Source organism: Centrocercus urophasianus, unplaced genomic scaffold (assembly GCF_019232065.1).
Source record: "Centrocercus urophasianus isolate 14NV4802_14NV808 unplaced genomic scaffold, USGS_Curo_1.0 seq_18, whole genome shotgun sequence".
Lineage (NCBI taxonomy): Eukaryota > Metazoa > Chordata > Aves > Galliformes > Phasianidae > Centrocercus > Centrocercus urophasianus.
In genome coordinates this window covers 15,619,446-15,638,301 of record NW_024884733.1, presented here as the reverse complement: position 1 = coordinate 15,638,301, position 18,856 = coordinate 15,619,446, and the positions used below count along the sequence as shown (strand labels likewise).

Genomic DNA, 18,856 nt, shown 5'->3' with positions numbered 1-18,856 from the left:
GCCCGGACCGGGCGGGCGCGGTGACCCCCCGCGGCAGAGCCGCCGCCAGCGGCCGCGGTGCAGGGAGACGGGGCGGGGCGGAGCGGCCGCGCCGCGCGCCAGCCGCATTCCTGGGATGCCGCGAGCGCTGGACGCGGCCGCGGCCCGGAACGCGCGACGTCAGCGCCGAGGCGCACGCGGCGGCCCCGCGACCCATAAAAGGCGGTCGCGCCCGCCGCTGCCTCAGACCGCGCCGGCCCCGCTTCGCGATTGCATCTCGAGCTGCGCTCTCGCTCCGCGCCGCTAAGACATGGGCTCCGTAGGAGCACGCCCCGCGCTGGCGGCCGCCCTGCTCTGCCTGGCCCGCCTGGTAAGTGCCGCCCTCGAGGCTTTACGGGAGGGCTGGGGATAACGGATCGGCGGTGCCGGCGCTCACCGCTCCTCTCTGCTCGCCCCGCAGGCTCTCGGCTCTCTGTGCCCCACCGTCTGCCAGTGCCCGGCCGCCGCGCCGCAGTGCGCCCCGGGCGTGGGTCTGGTGCCGGACGGCTGCGGCTGCTGCAAGGTCTGCGCCAAGCAGCTGAACGAGGACTGCAGCCGGACGCAGCCCTGCGACCACACTAAGGGGCTGGAGTGCAACTTCGGCGCCAGCCCCGCAGCCACCAAGGGCATCTGCAGAGGTAAGAGCTGCCCGCAGCACGGTGCGGAGTGCCGGAGTTTAGTAACTTTGAGTCCATGTATGGTTATGCTTTGTTGTTGGTAGCTTGGCAGAAAGGCACATGACTTCAGCAGTCTGGAATGCGATTCAGTATGTCTGGGCTCCGCTAAAAGCACATAAGGAAAAGTGATTCCTGACTAACTTATTGTTCTAGCCCCGCGTCTCCGGGGGACTGTAGGGAACTTTACCATAAACCGAATTTAACAGAGCAGCAAAATATGTGTCTTTAAACGACCGATTCCCGGTGCTGACACCCTCTTCTCTCTCTTTTGCTCTCTGCAGCACAGTCTGAGGGGAGACCGTGCGAATACAACTCCAAAATCTACCAGAACGGCGAAAGCTTCCAGCCCAACTGCAAGCACCAGTGTACGTGCATAGATGGAGCTGTGGGCTGCATCCCGCTCTGCCCGCAGGAGCTCTCCCTCCCCAACCTGGGCTGCCCCAGCCCCAGGCTGGTCAAAGTGCCTGGGCAGTGCTGCGAGGAGTGGGTCTGCGATGAGAGCAAGGATGCGCTGGAGGAGCTGGAGGGCTTCTTCAGCAAGGAGTTTGGTCTGGACGCTTCTGAGGGCGAACTGACCAGGAACAACGAGCTGATTGCCATTGTGAAGGGAGGCCTGAAGATGCTACCTGGTGAGTGTGTGCTGATCCGTGTGACGGCAGAAGCTGAGGTGGGAGGGAAGCTGTGTGACTCTTTAGATTGACGGAAAGAAACTCAGGGAGAAGGCAGAGGTAGTCTAAGCCCCCCTTTTCTTTTCCAGTTTTTGGATCTGAGCCACAAAGCCGAGCTTTTGAGAACCCCAAATGCATTGTGCAAACAACTTCCTGGTCCCAGTGCTCAAAGACGTGTGGGACCGGCATCTCCACCAGAGTCACCAACGACAATCCCGACTGCAAGCTCATCAAGGAGACCAGGATATGTGAAGTGAGGCCATGTGGCCAGCCCAGCTACGCCTCCCTAAAGGTAAATACAAACACCTCTGGTGCTCCTTTTCTTTCCAAACTGGTTCAAGTAGAGGGTAAAGGCAGGACAAGGATCTCCCACTAATGATGTCATTGTCTTTTCTTTACAGAAAGGAAAAAAATGTACCAAGACTAAGAAGTCCCCATCCCCCGTAAGGTTTACTTATGCTGGATGCTCCAGTGTGAAGAAGTACCGCCCCAAGTACTGTGGGTCTTGTGTGGATGGCAGGTGCTGTACTCCCCAGCAGACCAGGACTGTCAAGATCCGGTTCCGCTGCGATGATGGAGAAACCTTCACCAAGAGTGTCATGATGATCCAGTCCTGCCGCTGCAACTACAACTGTCCGCATGCAAACGAAGCTTATCCCTTCTACAGACTGGTCAATGACATCCACAAATTTAGGGACTAAGTAGTATTTGGGGTGGGATGTTAAACAGAATTCTGAAGTAACCAGCCATGGAGAAAGGACCTCTGATGGAAGTGGTGCCTTGCCCATTCGAGGGCAATATGAGATATTACAAGAGTGCACTGTGCAAATGGACACTAATGCAACAGAGATTTAAGCATAGTTAAAGCTTCATAGTACTGGAGCAACTTTACTGCTTCTTTTTGGAGCACCTTTATCTTATACTGTTTTCTGTTTGTAAGTGATCTGATGTTTTATTCCGGTTATGAAAACTTTTCCTTTCCTGTTCAGTTTAACACTATGCTTTTCCCCTCCCCTCCATCTTCTCCCCTACTTTCCCAACCAAGTTGGAAGTTACATTCCTTCCTGAGGTGGGCACTTGTGGGGTGTTCACAGTGGCAGCTATTATGTACCAACTGTAGTTTAATGGCAAACAGAAATCAGTTGTTTTAAAGCTGAGTATTTTATTTATCAAACTGTAGCTCTTGTTTTCTTTTTTTTTTTTTTTTTTTTAACCCCTTCGAACCCCTGTAATACTGGAATAAGTTGTAAATGATTTTAATTTTATATTCAATGAATTAAAAGAATTTATTTATGGAATTAATCATTTAATAAAGAAATATTTACCTAACTATTCTTAGTAGAGAGCATCTTGAAAGGCAACAGACTTCAGCTCCTTTCCAGGACCACTTGGAATCGTCTGGAAACCAAAACAGGCTCCACCCCAGGTACAGCAATGAATGAGTAAGCTGAGTCTTTGGGTAAATGGTATTTTGAAGTGGTATATGCAATCTGTCACCCTGTGCACTAGAAAGTGTATACAGAGAAAGCTTCCTGGCACTGAAAGCAAACGTTTGGAAGAGAGACTGAAATGTTAATTAGTCTGTCAGATTATTCAAACTGTCCTGGAATTTGCAACATAAGGCACTTCATTAGAATGCAGTGTGTGCACAGTGATGTTGAGCACTGGGGTGGGAGCGGTGGGCAGGTCTCACATTTTTGGTGGCTGCTTTCTGCAAATTAATGGAGTTCAGTGGAAGAAGAATGTTTCCTACAGTCTGCAGGAGGTAGTTGGCTTTCACTAAATTCAAATTAAATGAGCTTGAAGCAATGACTTTTGTTAATCCTAATAACCCAGTGATGAAAAGTAAACATACTGTTAACAGGAGAAGAATGTGAGGAATTTCAAGTACTTTTCCAATAGAGTAAAAGGCAAAGCAGCCAATCTTCTCCCTTCTCCGCCTTCCCTTCCCACTTATTAAATATGTAACTACACTTCAGGGATGGGGATGACATTTAGTGAACCAAGGGAGTCCTAAGATAGCTAGCTGGCGTGCATTAAGAAAGTGACACTTAAAAATAATCTACAGCAGGAACTGAGAAAGCTGTGTGAACCGTTTGTGCTATGCTGGTTAGCATAAAGCTGTACTACAGATAAGACTGAAAGGAAACCTGCAGCACCATTTTTTCCTCCTCATCGTCAGTCTTCTGGCATAAGCCCTTCCTGTGGCCTTTACTAAGGAAAGCACTTCTATAAAGCAGCAACTGATGGTGTGGTTTTGGAATTGTGAAGCAGATGTGTAAGTGGTTAAGAGTTCACTTCTCATTTGATTAGGCATAAATACTTCAATAAAATAAATGGCCAAATATCTCGCTGGCAGTTAATGCTTTGCCTGAAAAAATTACAGCTGTCTCTCTTCTGCTCAGTCAAGTTTTCTCCCCGGAGGCGTTCACAGCTTCAGCTGTTTTGGAATTTACCACCTGGCCACCAGTCTTAGCTGCACCTAAACCTGTCTGTACAATACTTGTTGACAGCAAGAGCGTAAAACACAGTGAAGTGCTTCTGTTTTTTTTGGTAACATCTGACACTGAACACTTCCTTACATCACCTTTCGCTGAGAAATCACATTTACTCACGGGGCTACTGCATGGATAGAAGAGTGTGCTGTGTGCAGACACAGTGCTGCCTGCCCAGCCTGGGCCACCTCCACCTACAGGTACACCTGTGTAACACCTACCTTCAAAATGACCTAATGCAGCTCTCCTACAAACCACACATAGCTATAACTACACTGTGCTACACGCACAGGCTGTTTGCCTAAACACGCACGTACACAAGCACCCATGGCCCCTCCTACTCCCATCTGGTATGCGGTTACAGGTGCAGGCCTGAGGTTTTGCAGCCTATGTGCTGGGCTTTCCATGTCCCATCAGGCAGAGAGGTACGTCTGTCATCTCTGCTCAAAGAAGAGTTCTGGTGGAGAGTAAGGGCTGCATGAGTAGGACATGCAGATTTTGGAGTAACGTGTACTAAATAAAATTACACTGTTATAAAGAGAGGAAAATGAACTACAAATCTTCCAGAGTTGTTCCTCACCAGCTGCTCATCAACAACATTCTCTTTTCATTTGTTGTATTTCAGTTACACAGCAAAATGACAAGCCCACAACTCCCAGTATGGTGTAAGGAGTCAGCAGAGTCAACACCTCTGCACGTGCTTTGAAACGTCCCTGCTGTTCCAACACTAGATATTGCTGCGAAAATGTCCATGATAAAAAGAGGAGTTCCTTCAGGTGTAAGCAGGAGGGCTTACAGGTAGGATAAACGAACACAGATATGATTTTACATCTTGGTCAAAATCTAAGACATCCAAATCCTTCCTTCATGATGAATACTAACAGAATTGCAAAGAAGGCACGAGGAACATGACCAACGAACAGCAGCTGTAAGCAGTCAGTAAACGCTGCTTATCACGGCTGCTCCGGCCAGCAGCCCCCGGCCAGCAGCCCCGCGGAGGGAGGACGGGGTCACCCGAGGATGGAGCGTGGCACGGCGCTTTGCCGAGGCTGCTGCTGCCGCCACAAGGAACTCCTGTCGAACTGCACCGTTAGGACTGTCGGAGGTCTCTTCTATCCAATGCAGTCACTTACAAGGGCCCGATGGTGGTACCTGCTGTACTATCAGGGTTACGTGTAATATATACATACGCTCCCTACTGAAGAAGGCAACACAGTGAAGACAAACTTCATGCTTCCCGAAGTGCTGCATCACGGGAAGCACACGAAAGGCAGAAGCCAGCAGAAAGCAGCGCTCCCTCACTACGTTACGCCCTTTCCAGCAGGACTCTGCTAGCACTCTCATGAATGAGCAGGGAGGCTGAAGAGGAGCAGATGGGAGGAAAAGCCAACATCTCTCTGGCACAGCCAGCCAGGCACTAGTTAACCCGTTCTGAGCCTGCCACAAGGACTGCTATAAGCTCCATATAAGCTATCATGGAGCTGCAGCAAAGCCACATCTACCAGGATGCTCCAGGCAGCAGACCCACCTCTTGCTGCTGGGGGGAGCCTCGGTGAGCTGGTGGCACTGCTTACATGGGTGCCCACAGCGAGGGACAGCTGTGCACTTGTCCCGCAATCTGCCTCCAGATTGTGTTTCACACAGACGTGTCCCTGTTTTCATCTTCACCATTCTTTCCTCAGTGTTACATATCCTCGTAGAAAACAGCACACAGAAATACAGGGGAGGCCATTGAGAAAGCATCAACACAGTTCATTCTGGAGATACCTATAAATGCATTTCAGCTAAGGAACAACTGTGCTACACTGCAGCGTGGTGAGATTCGGTATATGGAAAATAGAAATCCAGCCAACAAATTTACACAATAAACACCAATGTGTACTGTCCCATGAAGACCAAAAACCAAGAAACCAAATAGACAGTATCCAGTATGCAATGACTCTTTTTTTCCCTAGAAAAACTACAGAGCTATGAATTCTACATACGCAATTTATGTTGGAGAATGTCCTGGAAGACCCCAAGGCACCATTCACAGAAGCAACCTCATCTGTCCTGAAGTACAACCACTTACCAGATGGAACACAGCAACCATCCAGAACGGAAACATCACACAAGCTCTTGTAAGGCTTTCACTCACTGGATGGAATACCTTTGTAAGTAGGGTGCACAGATTTGTGCAAATGGGAAGTGAGTTAGGATAGAGACACTGACAACTTACCATCACGGTGAAAGCAGCCATAGTTTTAGTAACAGGAATGAAGAGACTGTTATAAATGTCAGTCAAACAGTCAAGAGTGTGGTTCACCAACATTTTGAGAACACTGTTTCCACATCTGATCAAATGGAGACCAGTGGGTCAGCAGATTCAAAGCAGCTGCTTCTCTGAAACCACCGAGGTCCTTTAGCAACTCAAACCAAACAGATTAGATCCTAAAAATCTCATAAATCTAACAAGATCAGACACTAACACAGTGTAGCCATAAATCCAAGTTGTTAATGAGAACTTAAAACAGGAAGACACATTTTCCTCTATAGAAGTAGATACTTGCACTGCAGTGGAGCAACCCCATTAAAACCAATAAGGATGCCCAAGCACAGCTTAAAGTTGAAGCTGTGAAAAAAGATTAATAAAGGGAGATCACAGAGCTCAGATACAAAAGTGATGGGGATTTCCCAGATAAGCCTTCTTTGCCATCACTTAGCTCTTTTTCCGGAATGTCTGTGCCTCAGACACCTTTTCCTCACTTGTGCCTCTACAGCACCTGGCAAGTCCCCTACAGGCACTCCTGGAAAAACAGACAACCTCTGGGGTTAGGACATGATTCAGCAGAGAACCAGGAAGCAAAGAGTGGAAAGGCAACGGGCAGCTTTCACGCTTGTTTCTTTCTGCTTGTGACAGAAGTGGAATGACAGAAAGAAAGCACAATGTGATTTGAGAAATACTTTTGCTTTCTTCATAAGCTGGGATCACACAGCAACCAGCAAGCTCTCAGTGCAGTAGCAGTAGCAGTTTATTCTCTAAACTGAGACTCGCTCTCCCTCCTCACTTCTATCCTGCTTCTGTGGCAGATTATTTTTAACTTGTTCTAATTTGTCACACCACCAACAGCTGTCCTGATGCAACTGATGCAAAAAGTAGCCTCATGCAGAAGGACTAGACAAACATGAGGACTACTGCGCCAATTAAAGAAAAGTCCATCATTTCTAGCACAAGCAGGAGTCAGCAAGGGCAAAAAGACTTGCCTTTGCCCCAAAGGTAGGTAAAGTGCTAGATTATTTCCACATATTACCACCGTATTAATTTTCCTGCTCAACAGTCTACTGTATTAAAATAGGCAGGAAAAGTTAGCAGTTGGGTAATCAGGCCAACGCAGTGGAATTCTGCTTTCAAAACAACAACAACAAAATATGTTATGATACACAGAGCCAACGAGGGCAAGAAGCACTCAGTAAAAGCATCACTGGAGCAAAGCCACTGCTCTATGGGCCAGAGAGACCAGGCAGGGCACAGCAAGGACATGCTTCTGCTATCAGACCGCAGAGACAGGCAGCAAAACAACTGTCCTTGTATTCTCCTGGTTTTATATGTCATCTGCAACTCTCCTTTCAGTTTCAGTATTTATTTTGAATTGGTTTTGCTGTATTTCTTGTTTGTCTTCCATACATGTGACTTCCTTCCATCTCACCACAAATTTCTACCAAATAAAACCATATGCACTGCCATAGCAACATTGTAATACAAACACAGAGTAATCTTTGTTCATGAAGTACACAGTTGTTTTTTTTTCTCTCTTATTAACAGAATCTGCAACTGCATACATCAATGTCATGGCAACAACATAAACACAGATTCAAGATATTCTTTCTTCAGAGGGAGGAAGAATAAATGTTTTCAAGAAAAGTGTGTGGGATTTAAGGAAGCAGGATGAAATGTTTGTGACCAAATAGGGATGAAGTTACATCATCACAGCTGTGCACTGCTCTTTGAAGCCTGCTCTGGTAAGACGTAACACATTCTCAGCTCCTACAGGCGACAACAGAACACACCCCACCTGGCAGGCCATGTCTAAGCCACAGCTGTCCCCACACAACACACACGTGAGACTTCCCATCAGTGTGAAGGTGAACCCAAGCATTCATGCACTTTTTTAGACTAGATGAGGTCTCCTGCCCTGTGAACAGCTCTGCTCCCAACACAAGGTGAAGCCGTGCTGTGCTGTCAGGTAGCAAGGCCTGCTCAGCTCTTCGCTCCCAGCTGCCTCTCAGGCAGCAGTTTCTGTGGCACAATCCTTTTTCCCTCTATAGAACAATTCCCAAAGGACATAAATACGGTAAAACCTAGAATTTGGGTGTGTTCACTTAAAATTCAGCTTCTGCACTGACAGGAGCATGATGCTGTTTGCCCATGACAGTTCCATGACTTATGCCTCATACCGCAGGAAGTTATACAAAAAAGGAAAAGAACCAAGTTCTCCCATATGACTGACTCAACCCCACTTCTCAGCTATTGCTATGCCCTTAGCTATGTGCTATTTTTGTTCCTTGGTTTGTGAAAGGGATGACTTCATTAAACATTCTTTTTTTTTTTTTAGCAGCATGTTCATTGAGTACAAGAGGCTTTACTCTGCTTTGTAAGCCAGTGGCCCTTCAGTTCAGCATGCTGTGAGTGCTCAGGGCTTCAAACCTGAACAATCTAAACATTAACAGTGCCATAACACCACATGCAAATAGCTTGTTCTTTTCTGGGACAAGCAGTTTATAGAGGAAAACAAATGAGTGAGCATAGTAGGCATAAAATCAAGCACTCAACACAAGCTTGAGCTGAATGACGAAGATTAAAATATCAACACAGGGTTTCCATTCGCAGACATCATCTGCACTAAATCAAATAGGAGTCCTGTACTGGAATCCCATGATAGCATGATTGTGATCCCATGCTTTCCAAATGGATTGAAGTCTTCCAAACAGCCTCAGCTGTGTCTTAAATTTCAACTGCTTAACCAGAAATTCAAAAGTATGTTTAAGATGGTTATGTCTCTTGGGGAGGGATTAAAAACTTCTAATTGCCTACAAAGGTATGTAAGAGTGGATAAGCCTTGATTAAATCACTAACTGTATCATTATGCTGAATTATGATTCTTGCAGGACCTGCACCAGTCAACTATCATCACTAAAGCTGGAGCAAAAACCATTATTTTGAATCATTTTTATATTAATTACAAAAAAAAAAACCCCAAAAAACCCAGCTAAACTGAGCCAGAATATTCTGATTCCATTTTGGCTTGCATTTGATGAATGCCTATACTCAACAAAGTGTAACTGTTACAAAAAGCAAAACAAAAAAAACCAGTGATACAATAACGAATGGCAAATGCACTGTATTAACGTGGACTTTTACTCTCAGTTCAGATCTGGAAGATGGCTCATAGCTTTGTCTGTCAAATGTCATTTCCAGCAACCATTCTATGAACAGTACTTCAAAATGCTTAGGATTTTCTCTAAGGTAAGAAAAGATTCACATCTGTAAGATAGATTTAACAGCATCTTCATTTAAAAACAAATTAGGGTTGTGTTCTGACTCCCATGGGAGTTTAAACTAGATTTATATGAGAAAACACAATGTGGGGAAACCCTCTCATTCTATCAACGAAGACCTCCATGAGCAGGAAATAATGCAAATCACATCTATCACAGATCTGTGTTCCTCAGCCAAAGACTAATCACAATCATCCGCAGACCAACATGAATATCTGCAGCACTCCCATTCCCCTGCATGCTCCAACTGCACAGAACCACCACAGTGCTACTCCAGACGAAACATTTCCTGGCAAATGAACCGTGGCAGTTTTGCTGTTCTGCTCTTCTATAGGTGTTAATATGAATGGCTTCAAGAGCGGTTTAAAGTAATTTGTGGCTACCAAATGAGCATGCAATAATCACTGATTAGGAAAAGCTTATTCACTTCCACTGAACTGAAAAAATATGAAAGCAACACCTATAGCTAGGAATTGCAGTCCTTTAAATAGGGTTAAGAAAACAAACACTGAAACAAGATGTGGGCAGAAGCCCAACAATGATTAAAAAAGAAAACAGCGCACAGGTGGCTACTGCCAGGAGAGGAGAAAAGCTTCCCTGTTTTATCAGAGCTTGCAAAACAAACAGAGGAAAAAGCACACAGTGTCCCTGTGAGGAGCAGCAGTACGTGCCTACCACGGTCTAACGTTCTTTCCAAGCCTCATTAGCTGAATGTAGCTGTGAACAATAATTTAATAACAATTTGTCTGCAAAGGCGTGAATAAACTTCTACACAGCTCTTGAACATCTCAAAAATCTCTTCTAGGTATGACTGGCAAGGACCAGACAAGCTGGTGCTGAGGTATGGGTGGAGCCTATGGGAGCCTGAGCCCTTCTCCATATTGCTGTCATAGCCCCCTGAGACCTCAGCATGACTTCACTGCTAGGTGTTGGATTTTTATCTGTAACGTCAGTTCCAGCTTTCCATCTGCAATGTCAGTCACTGGCTTGTGACTGACAAACCACCTCCATGGGAGCTGTTGGTCAGAGCATCCAGCCTTGCACTCAGGTGGCTGCCCAGTGGGCATCCCTTGCACCACCTTTCGTCACAAAGGTGACAGCCTCAAGCAGGGGGCAAAATGAAGTGGCAACGATGGCAGCAACCACCTCATGGAGCTGTCTGCCATGTAATCATGTGCTGATGACTTTGCAGATGCTTCAAAAGTTTAGATGATATTTCAGTATTTATACTATCAGGCTTCAGTAGGTAATTTCCAGATGCAAAACATCAGCATTTATAAAAAGTTCAGTGCATCAGCAGTAATGGCACTCCGTGGACTCACTTCTATTTTATTTTTTAAACTGGGGCTAATTTAGAAGATGAAGCATGCCACCCCCCCAAAAAAGTGCAACTTGCTCTCTCCTTAACATGAAGCAGGATGCAACCAAGCATAAAAAAAAATAATCTACTGCATCAGGAACCCAAAATGTTGCCGCAGAAGACTGAAGTCCAAATTAAAGAAAGATCACATGCAGCAGCTTTACATGATGAAGAAATACTCTAAAAGAAAGTTGATGCAATGAAACACTAGATTTTATCAGTAAGTTGAAGTACTGTGACTCAAATCCACAGATAAACACAAATATGCAGTATTTACACTTTTAGAAATCTGACATTGAGGTGCTATGATAAAAAGAAAAAACACACACTGTTGAAGCCAACTTAGAAACTTTACATTTGGGCTATTGACTCAATAGAGATACATGGACAAAGGGGTGCTATGCAGTAAAATCAGCAGATTTTTCTGGAACCAGCCACTCCCAATCTCTTTATTTACATACCTAAATATGCATACTAAATCCAAAGTCAGGGAGGCAGTTTGGAAGTGCTGCCTTAAGTGAAGCAAACCAAACTGAACCTCAGAGAAAATCAGTTGTGCAAAAAAAGATTTAATTAAATAAGGAAATATAAAAGGCTCATCCCACCCTCTTCTCTCATAGAACTGTCATGAACTCTCCCGAATTTCTCCTTCTTCCTCAGAAGAAAGGGACGAACTTCCACTGTCCGAGTCCTCCGCAGATTCACTGGCCTCTGAGGGTGTAGGACACAAAACAAACAAACAAACCATTAAGCCATTAGTTTCAGCAATTTCTTTTTCCAGTTTGCTCACACAGAAGCAGTGTTCTCATTATTCTTTTCCTTCTAATCACAGTTTCCTCAAGGATAAGTATTTCCTAACGTGGAACCATCTCAATAGAGGATACCGCCCTGCAAAGGGCCTTGTTGCTGAAGGAGGAAGCAAGGTAATTCTTTTAGGTTTTAAATCTCAGTCTCTCAGTCAAGCAGCTAAGTAGAATATTCATCCCATACAAAATTTTTCATCTACTGAGTTCAAATTGTTCTCTTGATTTGTTTTAAATGTTGTTTTTGGGGTTGCTACATAAACGTATTACAACTGTAATGAATTATAAATCATTAGCAGTTTTGTTAGGCTTTCAGTTAAGATGGGAAACTATTGAGAAATTCTAAATGGACAATTAAGATGAGGCACATATGTGCTCCTTCCTCATATTCCAGCATCCCAAAGATGGTGTCAAGCTGCATGAATCCATGAGCTAAGGCTGATGAGGTTAAAGCTGCACAGTAACTTGTGCTTTAGGACAGGCTGCTGCGTTCTGTTGAGCCCACATCATGAAGCAATCATTTCCCAAACTGGTCTTAAGCCATGCATCCCGAGAACCCTTCCTTAATGAGCACTGACTCCTGTCACCTCGCGGTGAGGTCACCAAATGCCACTGGTTGGTGGCACTCAAGTAGCACAAAAATAAACTACAGCCAAGTAGGCACGCGATTCACATGCTGCTCTCATTGATATTTTCAGCATTTGATCCAAATAGGAATTCAAAGACATTTTTGAGCATTTAATGTCAGAGGCTTCATTAGGAAACATTACTCAAAGGGAACTGATGAAACACAGTTACTGTCTTGTCTGGATTGGTTCTACATCTGGCAAACATGGATAATACACAGGACACAGCATGCACCTGTACAGTTTCAATGGAATTTGTACAAGAAAATAGAAGCATTTCACCCAGGAACATCAGAGGTCACATTTTGTCTACATTAAATCTAGTGTATAATCAATTAACATTTATATGCCAGATATGTACAGAGTAATGCACAAAGTAAGGATTATTTTTGCCCCTAAGCCCTGTGAAAACTTCTATAATCCTCTACTATCTTCAGCCATGACTGACCTTGTATGCTGAAATCAGAGCACCTGTATTTTTTGCAATGAGCAAGTCAGGCATCAAAGCACTGCATGAAAGAATGTGGCAATCTCCTGCCTCGCAAAGAACCTCAACACACAAATCTTCACTTTGATTTAGCCTGTTATAAGTTTTATTTAACACATATATGGATTGCCTGCACTCAAAAAGAACATGTTTTTTTTTTAATCTTGATAGCATTGCCTAAGATTGCCCAGTCTCTGCCATCATAAAACTCTTGGCAGTTTACTAAATGTAGAATTTGAACTCCCGGTTTAAATTACTTGCAAAAACAAAAGGTAAAACAACCGAGTGTTGCCACGTTCTCCTTTACTCTGTAAAGGGTCTTAACCCGAAACAGAAGCTTGATGATGATGACACACTGCTACAGAAGAGATTTTCTTGTCTAAAAATAACAGTGACATAAAGCCCCCTCCCACTCTGATGTTCTGAACATGCTTTTCCTGAAAGAATATGGAGGACTGGAAACTTGGGAGAATTCAATACCAGAAAAGAAAGTGCTTGTTTGCAATACCCTGTCGGTGCCATATGCCTAAATACACAGCCAAGCCAGAGCAACTACAGTGTAAAATGCTTAGCTTCCATGTATAGGATCCTAAGAAGCACTAAAGGGAAGAGGGAAAGCTTACAAACACACACAAAATATCTTCAATGTTCCTAAGCTAAAAACCTCACTAAAACTTACAATTTGCAATGTTCTGCAGGTCACTATTCACTTCTATTCTGATTCATTGTTACTACTTGACCAGAAGTATCAGGAATATAATTGTTTTGCCAAGGCAACTTTCAAATGTAACATTTCGGCTGGCCGGATAGAAAAGTAACATCCTCCACAAGTCAAACTCTAAGGCTTTATGAAAAAGACAAAAATGGAAAAAAAGAAAAAGAAAAAAAAAAAAGAAAAAAAAAAGATTGGAAAGACAGAGGTTTTTGTTTTTTTGTTATTTTTTTTAAAGATTATATAATCCTGTTGAGATACTTGCATTTTTAACATCCAGAGATGGTACTTTTGGAAAGCAAATTATTTTACAGCAAATATTCGATATGGGTTGAAATGAGTGTGTTATGACAACAGTTGTGAAAAATCTGGTTATTTTTGCTATTAGCTATCATGTCTTCCTGCCACAACCTGAACACCTCAACATGCACTCGACTGTGAAGGAATTTACAGAACAGTTACTAAAGCAAAATAAGAAAATTAATGCTTCCCAAAATCTGCAGTAGTTGCCAATATTCCCTGAATACCAGTTTTGGGGATGAGGGCTAAGTGAAGGATCCCTGCAGCAGAACAGGGTCACTGTCTGGAAGATGCATCCTTGCACTGCACTGGGTCGAAGAGCTATCTGCATCTTCCCAGCTATCAGCTCACTCCCCTCACCCTTCTGCTCCGCATTCATACAGAACCACTCAGTCACTCATTCACCACTTCTTGGTGTCTGTGCCCTTACACACACAACCCCTCCACCAGCTCCAGAGGTGATAATGACAGCCACACAGGTCAGATTGAGTTTATGAGTCAATCAGTTCTAATTCCCTCCCGATATCTAAATCGCAGGCATAGGGCTGACTACCTTTTGGTAGCAAGGGACCTAGACCTAGAAACAATGGATAAACCAAGGTACCTAGTTTCTGTGTGCAGCAGTAAATCCACATGCAATGCTAGGGTGGACATCAGCAAATCAAGCTGCTTAGACAAGACTCCTGTCTCATTCCTTGGCATGCTGTCTCACTCTCTCCTGCAGTTCATAGCACAAGAAATGTCCACGTGCAGTTTCTTGCACAGCAGATCTCTGTAACAGATCACTCAGTGAAATCCAGCCAGAACTGTGAAGATCCATGGACATTTGATACCACGGTACAATATCATTAGTCTCAGATGTATTCAGTCTCATTATACACCTACAGATCTGTGATTCAGTTGCTGCAGGGAAACAGTAACAGCCAATTTATTTTGAAGCTTTTCTGATAGGGTGACCCACCACTGAAAAGTATGCGAATGAATGGCTAAGTTGACAACTAACTGGGACTCAATGCTGAGACACAGACTCAGGGATAAATATGAAAATGAACTTCAAAACTAAAATATAAATTTCTGCTAGACCTGGATTGCCCACTAAGCTAATTTCAACATCAAAGCTTTTCCTCAACTAAATACTTCACAAAATAACAGTACTTTATCCTACCCAAGAAAGCTGCTTTGCCATTACCATTTCAATAACTGTACTATAATTGAGGATTATTTGTCCAATTTTAGGAGTTACACTGGGAAATCAAGATGATTCCCTTTTCTGGAGTAGGCTGACTTACAACTAATCTTCCCCAGATCAACATTTTAGAAACAGACAACTCTGCTGAAATGCTATGCACAGAATTTAGCCTGCATTACCTTAGTGGCTAAAATTATACAAAAAGGGATGAAGCACCAGTAAACAAACTTAGGACAAACACATACAATACTGCTTACTGATGCAAGCCATCAACTTTAACATTTACGACAGAACATTTATAGCAGCTTTTTTATAGCAATCTTTTAGATTCCGAGGGAAATAAATACAAGACGTACAGTACATTCCTGGCATTAATAATGGGTGTATCCTTGATTATTGTTTATTCAACTAAAATATCTAAGTATAGCATAACAGGAAATAAATATATGCTTACCTTGGCCAAGAACCACCATGTCATTCTTCAATTTTTTCAAGACCACAAATAACGTTGGGTACTCAATTATTACTTTGTTTTTCAAATTTTCTAGGAGGCTTCTACTGGCATCCAGTTCATTGTACCTTAAAAATAACAGGAAAGTTTATTTTGGATTTTAATACTACCAAGAACATAACGTACACTTTCTAAAAAAAAAAAAAAAGAACAAAAAAAGTTTTCTGGCAGTTCATAGGATTTTCAGATGATATCATGCTCAGAAGAACTATCTTATGACTCAAATCACATATTTGGGCTTATTATCCAACCACATTCATTTTATTTTTAAACCCTTCTAACACCTAAGAGCAAGAGGAAAACTGAAATTAAATTGCTTTACAGGCTAAGATATTTCCAGAGTTCTTAACGAATATCTTGACCAAAATCAGGTTCTAAACTGAAACTAAGACTTACTGTTCTACTTGTTTTCCCTCTCAGTTACTCTTAGAATATGTTTAATACACGTGTGTGCTTCTCTTTTTTCATGCTTACTGGCTTTTTAACACTACAGGTTTAATTTATATGGTTAATAATATATTCTATGACGTTTGCTTATGAATTATCATTTAAGTTTTGGAAAGACAGAATAAAAAGCATACATGGTCTACCATTAAAGCAAAGGAACACCAGAAGAGCTCTGTTTTAGTAGAAGTAAGGCTTGTTTACCCAGGTAAGACAGTAATGATTGCCACTGGAGCACTCATTTCCAGCAGACGGTACAAAACCTCTGCTTGCAGCACCAACTGCAGGAAACCCCAGCAAAGAGCTGTGCATCTATGTGCGCTACAAGAGGCACGTGACTCACTTGCTCAGCCCTGACCCACAGAAGAGCTCCTCTTCACCCTGAAGGGTGAAGCCAGTTTTAAATAGCCATATTAGTAAACATAGTAAAAACTACACTGAAGATCTTCTCGACAATTACATCCTAGAAATGTAATATTCTCTCTCATCTCTGTAAGAGGAAACCTGGAATCTTGGGGAAAGCAAGCGCTATTTCAAAACCCTCTTTACAACAGAAACCCTGTTTCTTTCACTTGATGCAACCGCAGCATCCAACAAGTGCTCTGATATTACACTACAATCTGAGTTATGCAATTCTTTCCGTAATCAGGATTATTCAATTACTATTAAGCTACTGTATCACTTAAAACCAAAGGTAGTTCTGAACCAAAACACACTGTGGGCAATAAACTTCACATAGCTGCTCTGCCTTCTCTGATCATTTATATATTATGCAGTTGGGCTTTCTTTTGTCATTCTACTCCCAAAGCAAAAACAAATAAACAATAAAGTCAATAAAAAAATCTCACAAAAAACATAAAAAACCAAAAACCACTGGATAGGTGAAGGGAACGTATCCTTCCTGATTTTCAGTAATGTGTGATAAAGACCTGTACATCAGAGGAATCAGTAGACAAGATTACTGAAGGCAAAACAGGATTTTAGTTCTCTGGATTTCAGAGAAACATAGTTTGAACAAAAACTATTTTTCTCTCATATTCAACTTCAAATCATCATGAAAATATTTGGTTTCATGTTTCTCTCAACCCAAAGAGATTAAGACCTGTTCTTAGAGAAACCCTTTAACAAGGATAAGAGTATACTGCATTTCTTACTGAATGAATATATCCATAACTTATGGATTAATACACATGAGGAGAAATATATTTACTGCTTTATTTACAGTACTCTAAATGCAAAGTATGGCAATACCTTTCCTTTGGCAAGAACTTCAACACATTCTTTTCTGATTAAGCAAACATTTACCACTAAGAGGCTAAACTAATTCACATGCCACAATACACTTTCCATTATCTCATGTTTTAGACAAAACATCTTTAGTGTCCAGCTTGGCATAAGATAAAACATTTGTCCTTAGAACTATTTTATGATAGTAAATTATTAAAGCGTTAGATCACTAAGTCAGAGCTTTATCTTTTTTGTTCTTAAAGTATATTTTATTGGTTGGCAATGGCAGAGAAAAAATCCACATGTTTAGTTCATAATCTGTGCTGCAAACTTTAGGGAGAATATAACAAAGAGCCTAGAGCTTCTTGTTCTCAGATTTACTAGTTCGTGTCTATTCTAACCAGAGACCCCAGTCCCTCCTTCCTTTACACACAAACACACGTTGAGGTTTTATGCTAATCCACTTGTCAGCCACTTCCTTCACTGAGCACATTTACGATCTTGAAAGAAAAATACCTGTCACTCAATTCCAGTCAAACACAGGATGGTTCTGCTGAGCAAGACTGACTTTTCAGGTTCTCTCTGACAGACTTTATCACAATGAAAACCTCCCCAGTTTATCAAAGAAGTGTAACAGTCGTACCACAGTGGGTGAGCAGCACAAGCCTCTAGCCATGAGACCGCCTGTAATACAGCTTTTCCAGAAACTTGACCTCACCACTTCAATTTTTTATTGTGAAAAGGTTAAACCTGCTTGGAGAAAAACCAAAAAGCACGAATCCTAAAACAGAAACAGAACAGCCTCTTACAAGTCACATACCACAATATGGTCAGGAGCCGAACACGCAGACCCTGGTGTCAGAACAGGGCCAAGGCCTCACCACAGACTGGGTGGGCAAGGCTGGCACAGTGTGATGAAAACTTGCATCTGGCATTCTTGTTCTCACCATGTTTACCTGCTTGTCCTGTACCACTAGGACTGCCTAGCCTGCCAGTAAGAACCTACACCAGGCTGCAGCTTGTTTCAGGCCCTTCAAGTTCAAACCTACGTGTGATGCATCACAAGCCTGATGTGTAAATTTGGAAAGAACCAAGTAATACACACAGTTTTTTTTCTTAACTTGTGGTTACACATGCTGCTGCAGAGCATCTTTCCCATTCTGGCACCGAACACAGACTGCTGGCCCCCTCTGCCTCACTCAGCTTCCCAGTTCCTGCACTCAGAGAGACCTCTCTTTACATGGATCTTTGTCCCTGGTATTTACCTGCTACACGTTTCCTCTGCCCCTTCCATTCACTCCCTCAGTTTCTGTGTCCAACTTATCTAATGTACTTTCCTGAATATTTTCCTGCCCTAAGCAAGGCTTTATGCCCTTGTCACAAAGTACGAAAATGGCCTGAATTTTTTCTTCAGAAGATTCCATTTATAAGGACCACAAAGAGACAATCTTGGCAGACAACAGCTTTTGGTTTTAGCTGGAATGAAGTAACAATAATGGCTTTTTAAAAGACAAAAATTAAACAAAAATTGCCTGCCAGCAGGCAGTTTAAAAGCCTACAAAAATTGAGACAACTGAGAAAATTTAACAAGATTCAGCAATCCTACATCTGTTCCCTTAGAATCTTTTGCGTTTCTTCTATGCATTGCTTTGCTACTTTTAACACATTGCTGAAGTGAATTGTGGCTCTGCACTTTTGCTAGCACCTGCAAACTTCTGTAAAGGGTAATTTCACTATCTATAGCTATTCTACTACCTTCCAGGAATTCAAAAATTCAGCCTCCTAATCTGTCTCCCACACACAG

At 42.8% G+C, this 18,856-nt stretch overlaps 2 protein-coding genes across 2 annotated transcripts in view; one reads left to right on the top strand and one right to left on the bottom strand.

The window, feature by feature from the left end:
- Window positions 1-274: 274 nt before the first annotated feature.
- Window positions 275-3,902, top strand: CCN1 (cellular communication network factor 1). Its single transcript, XM_042819614.1, has 5 exons — window positions 275-349; window positions 440-656; window positions 977-1,324; window positions 1,453-1,655; window positions 1,765-3,902. The coding sequence occupies exons 1-5, from the start codon at window positions 290-292 to the stop codon at window positions 2,062-2,064; spliced, it is 1,128 nt and encodes a 375-aa protein (XP_042675548.1). The 5' UTR covers window positions 275-289; the 3' UTR covers window positions 2,065-3,902.
- A 7,182-nt stretch (window positions 3,903-11,084) lies between these two features.
- Window positions 11,085-18,856, bottom strand: part of ZNHIT6 (zinc finger HIT-type containing 6) — a 28,328-nt gene continuing 20,556 nt past the window's right edge. Inside the window, exons 9-10 of the mRNA XM_042819968.1 lie at window positions 15,325-15,449; window positions 11,085-11,464 (exon numbers count right to left, since the gene is read on the bottom strand). Of these exons, the coding sequence (XP_042675902.1) occupies window positions 11,379-11,464; window positions 15,325-15,449 (211 nt within the window). The 3' untranslated portion in view covers window positions 11,085-11,378. The remainder of the gene's footprint in view (window positions 11,465-15,324; window positions 15,450-18,856) is intronic.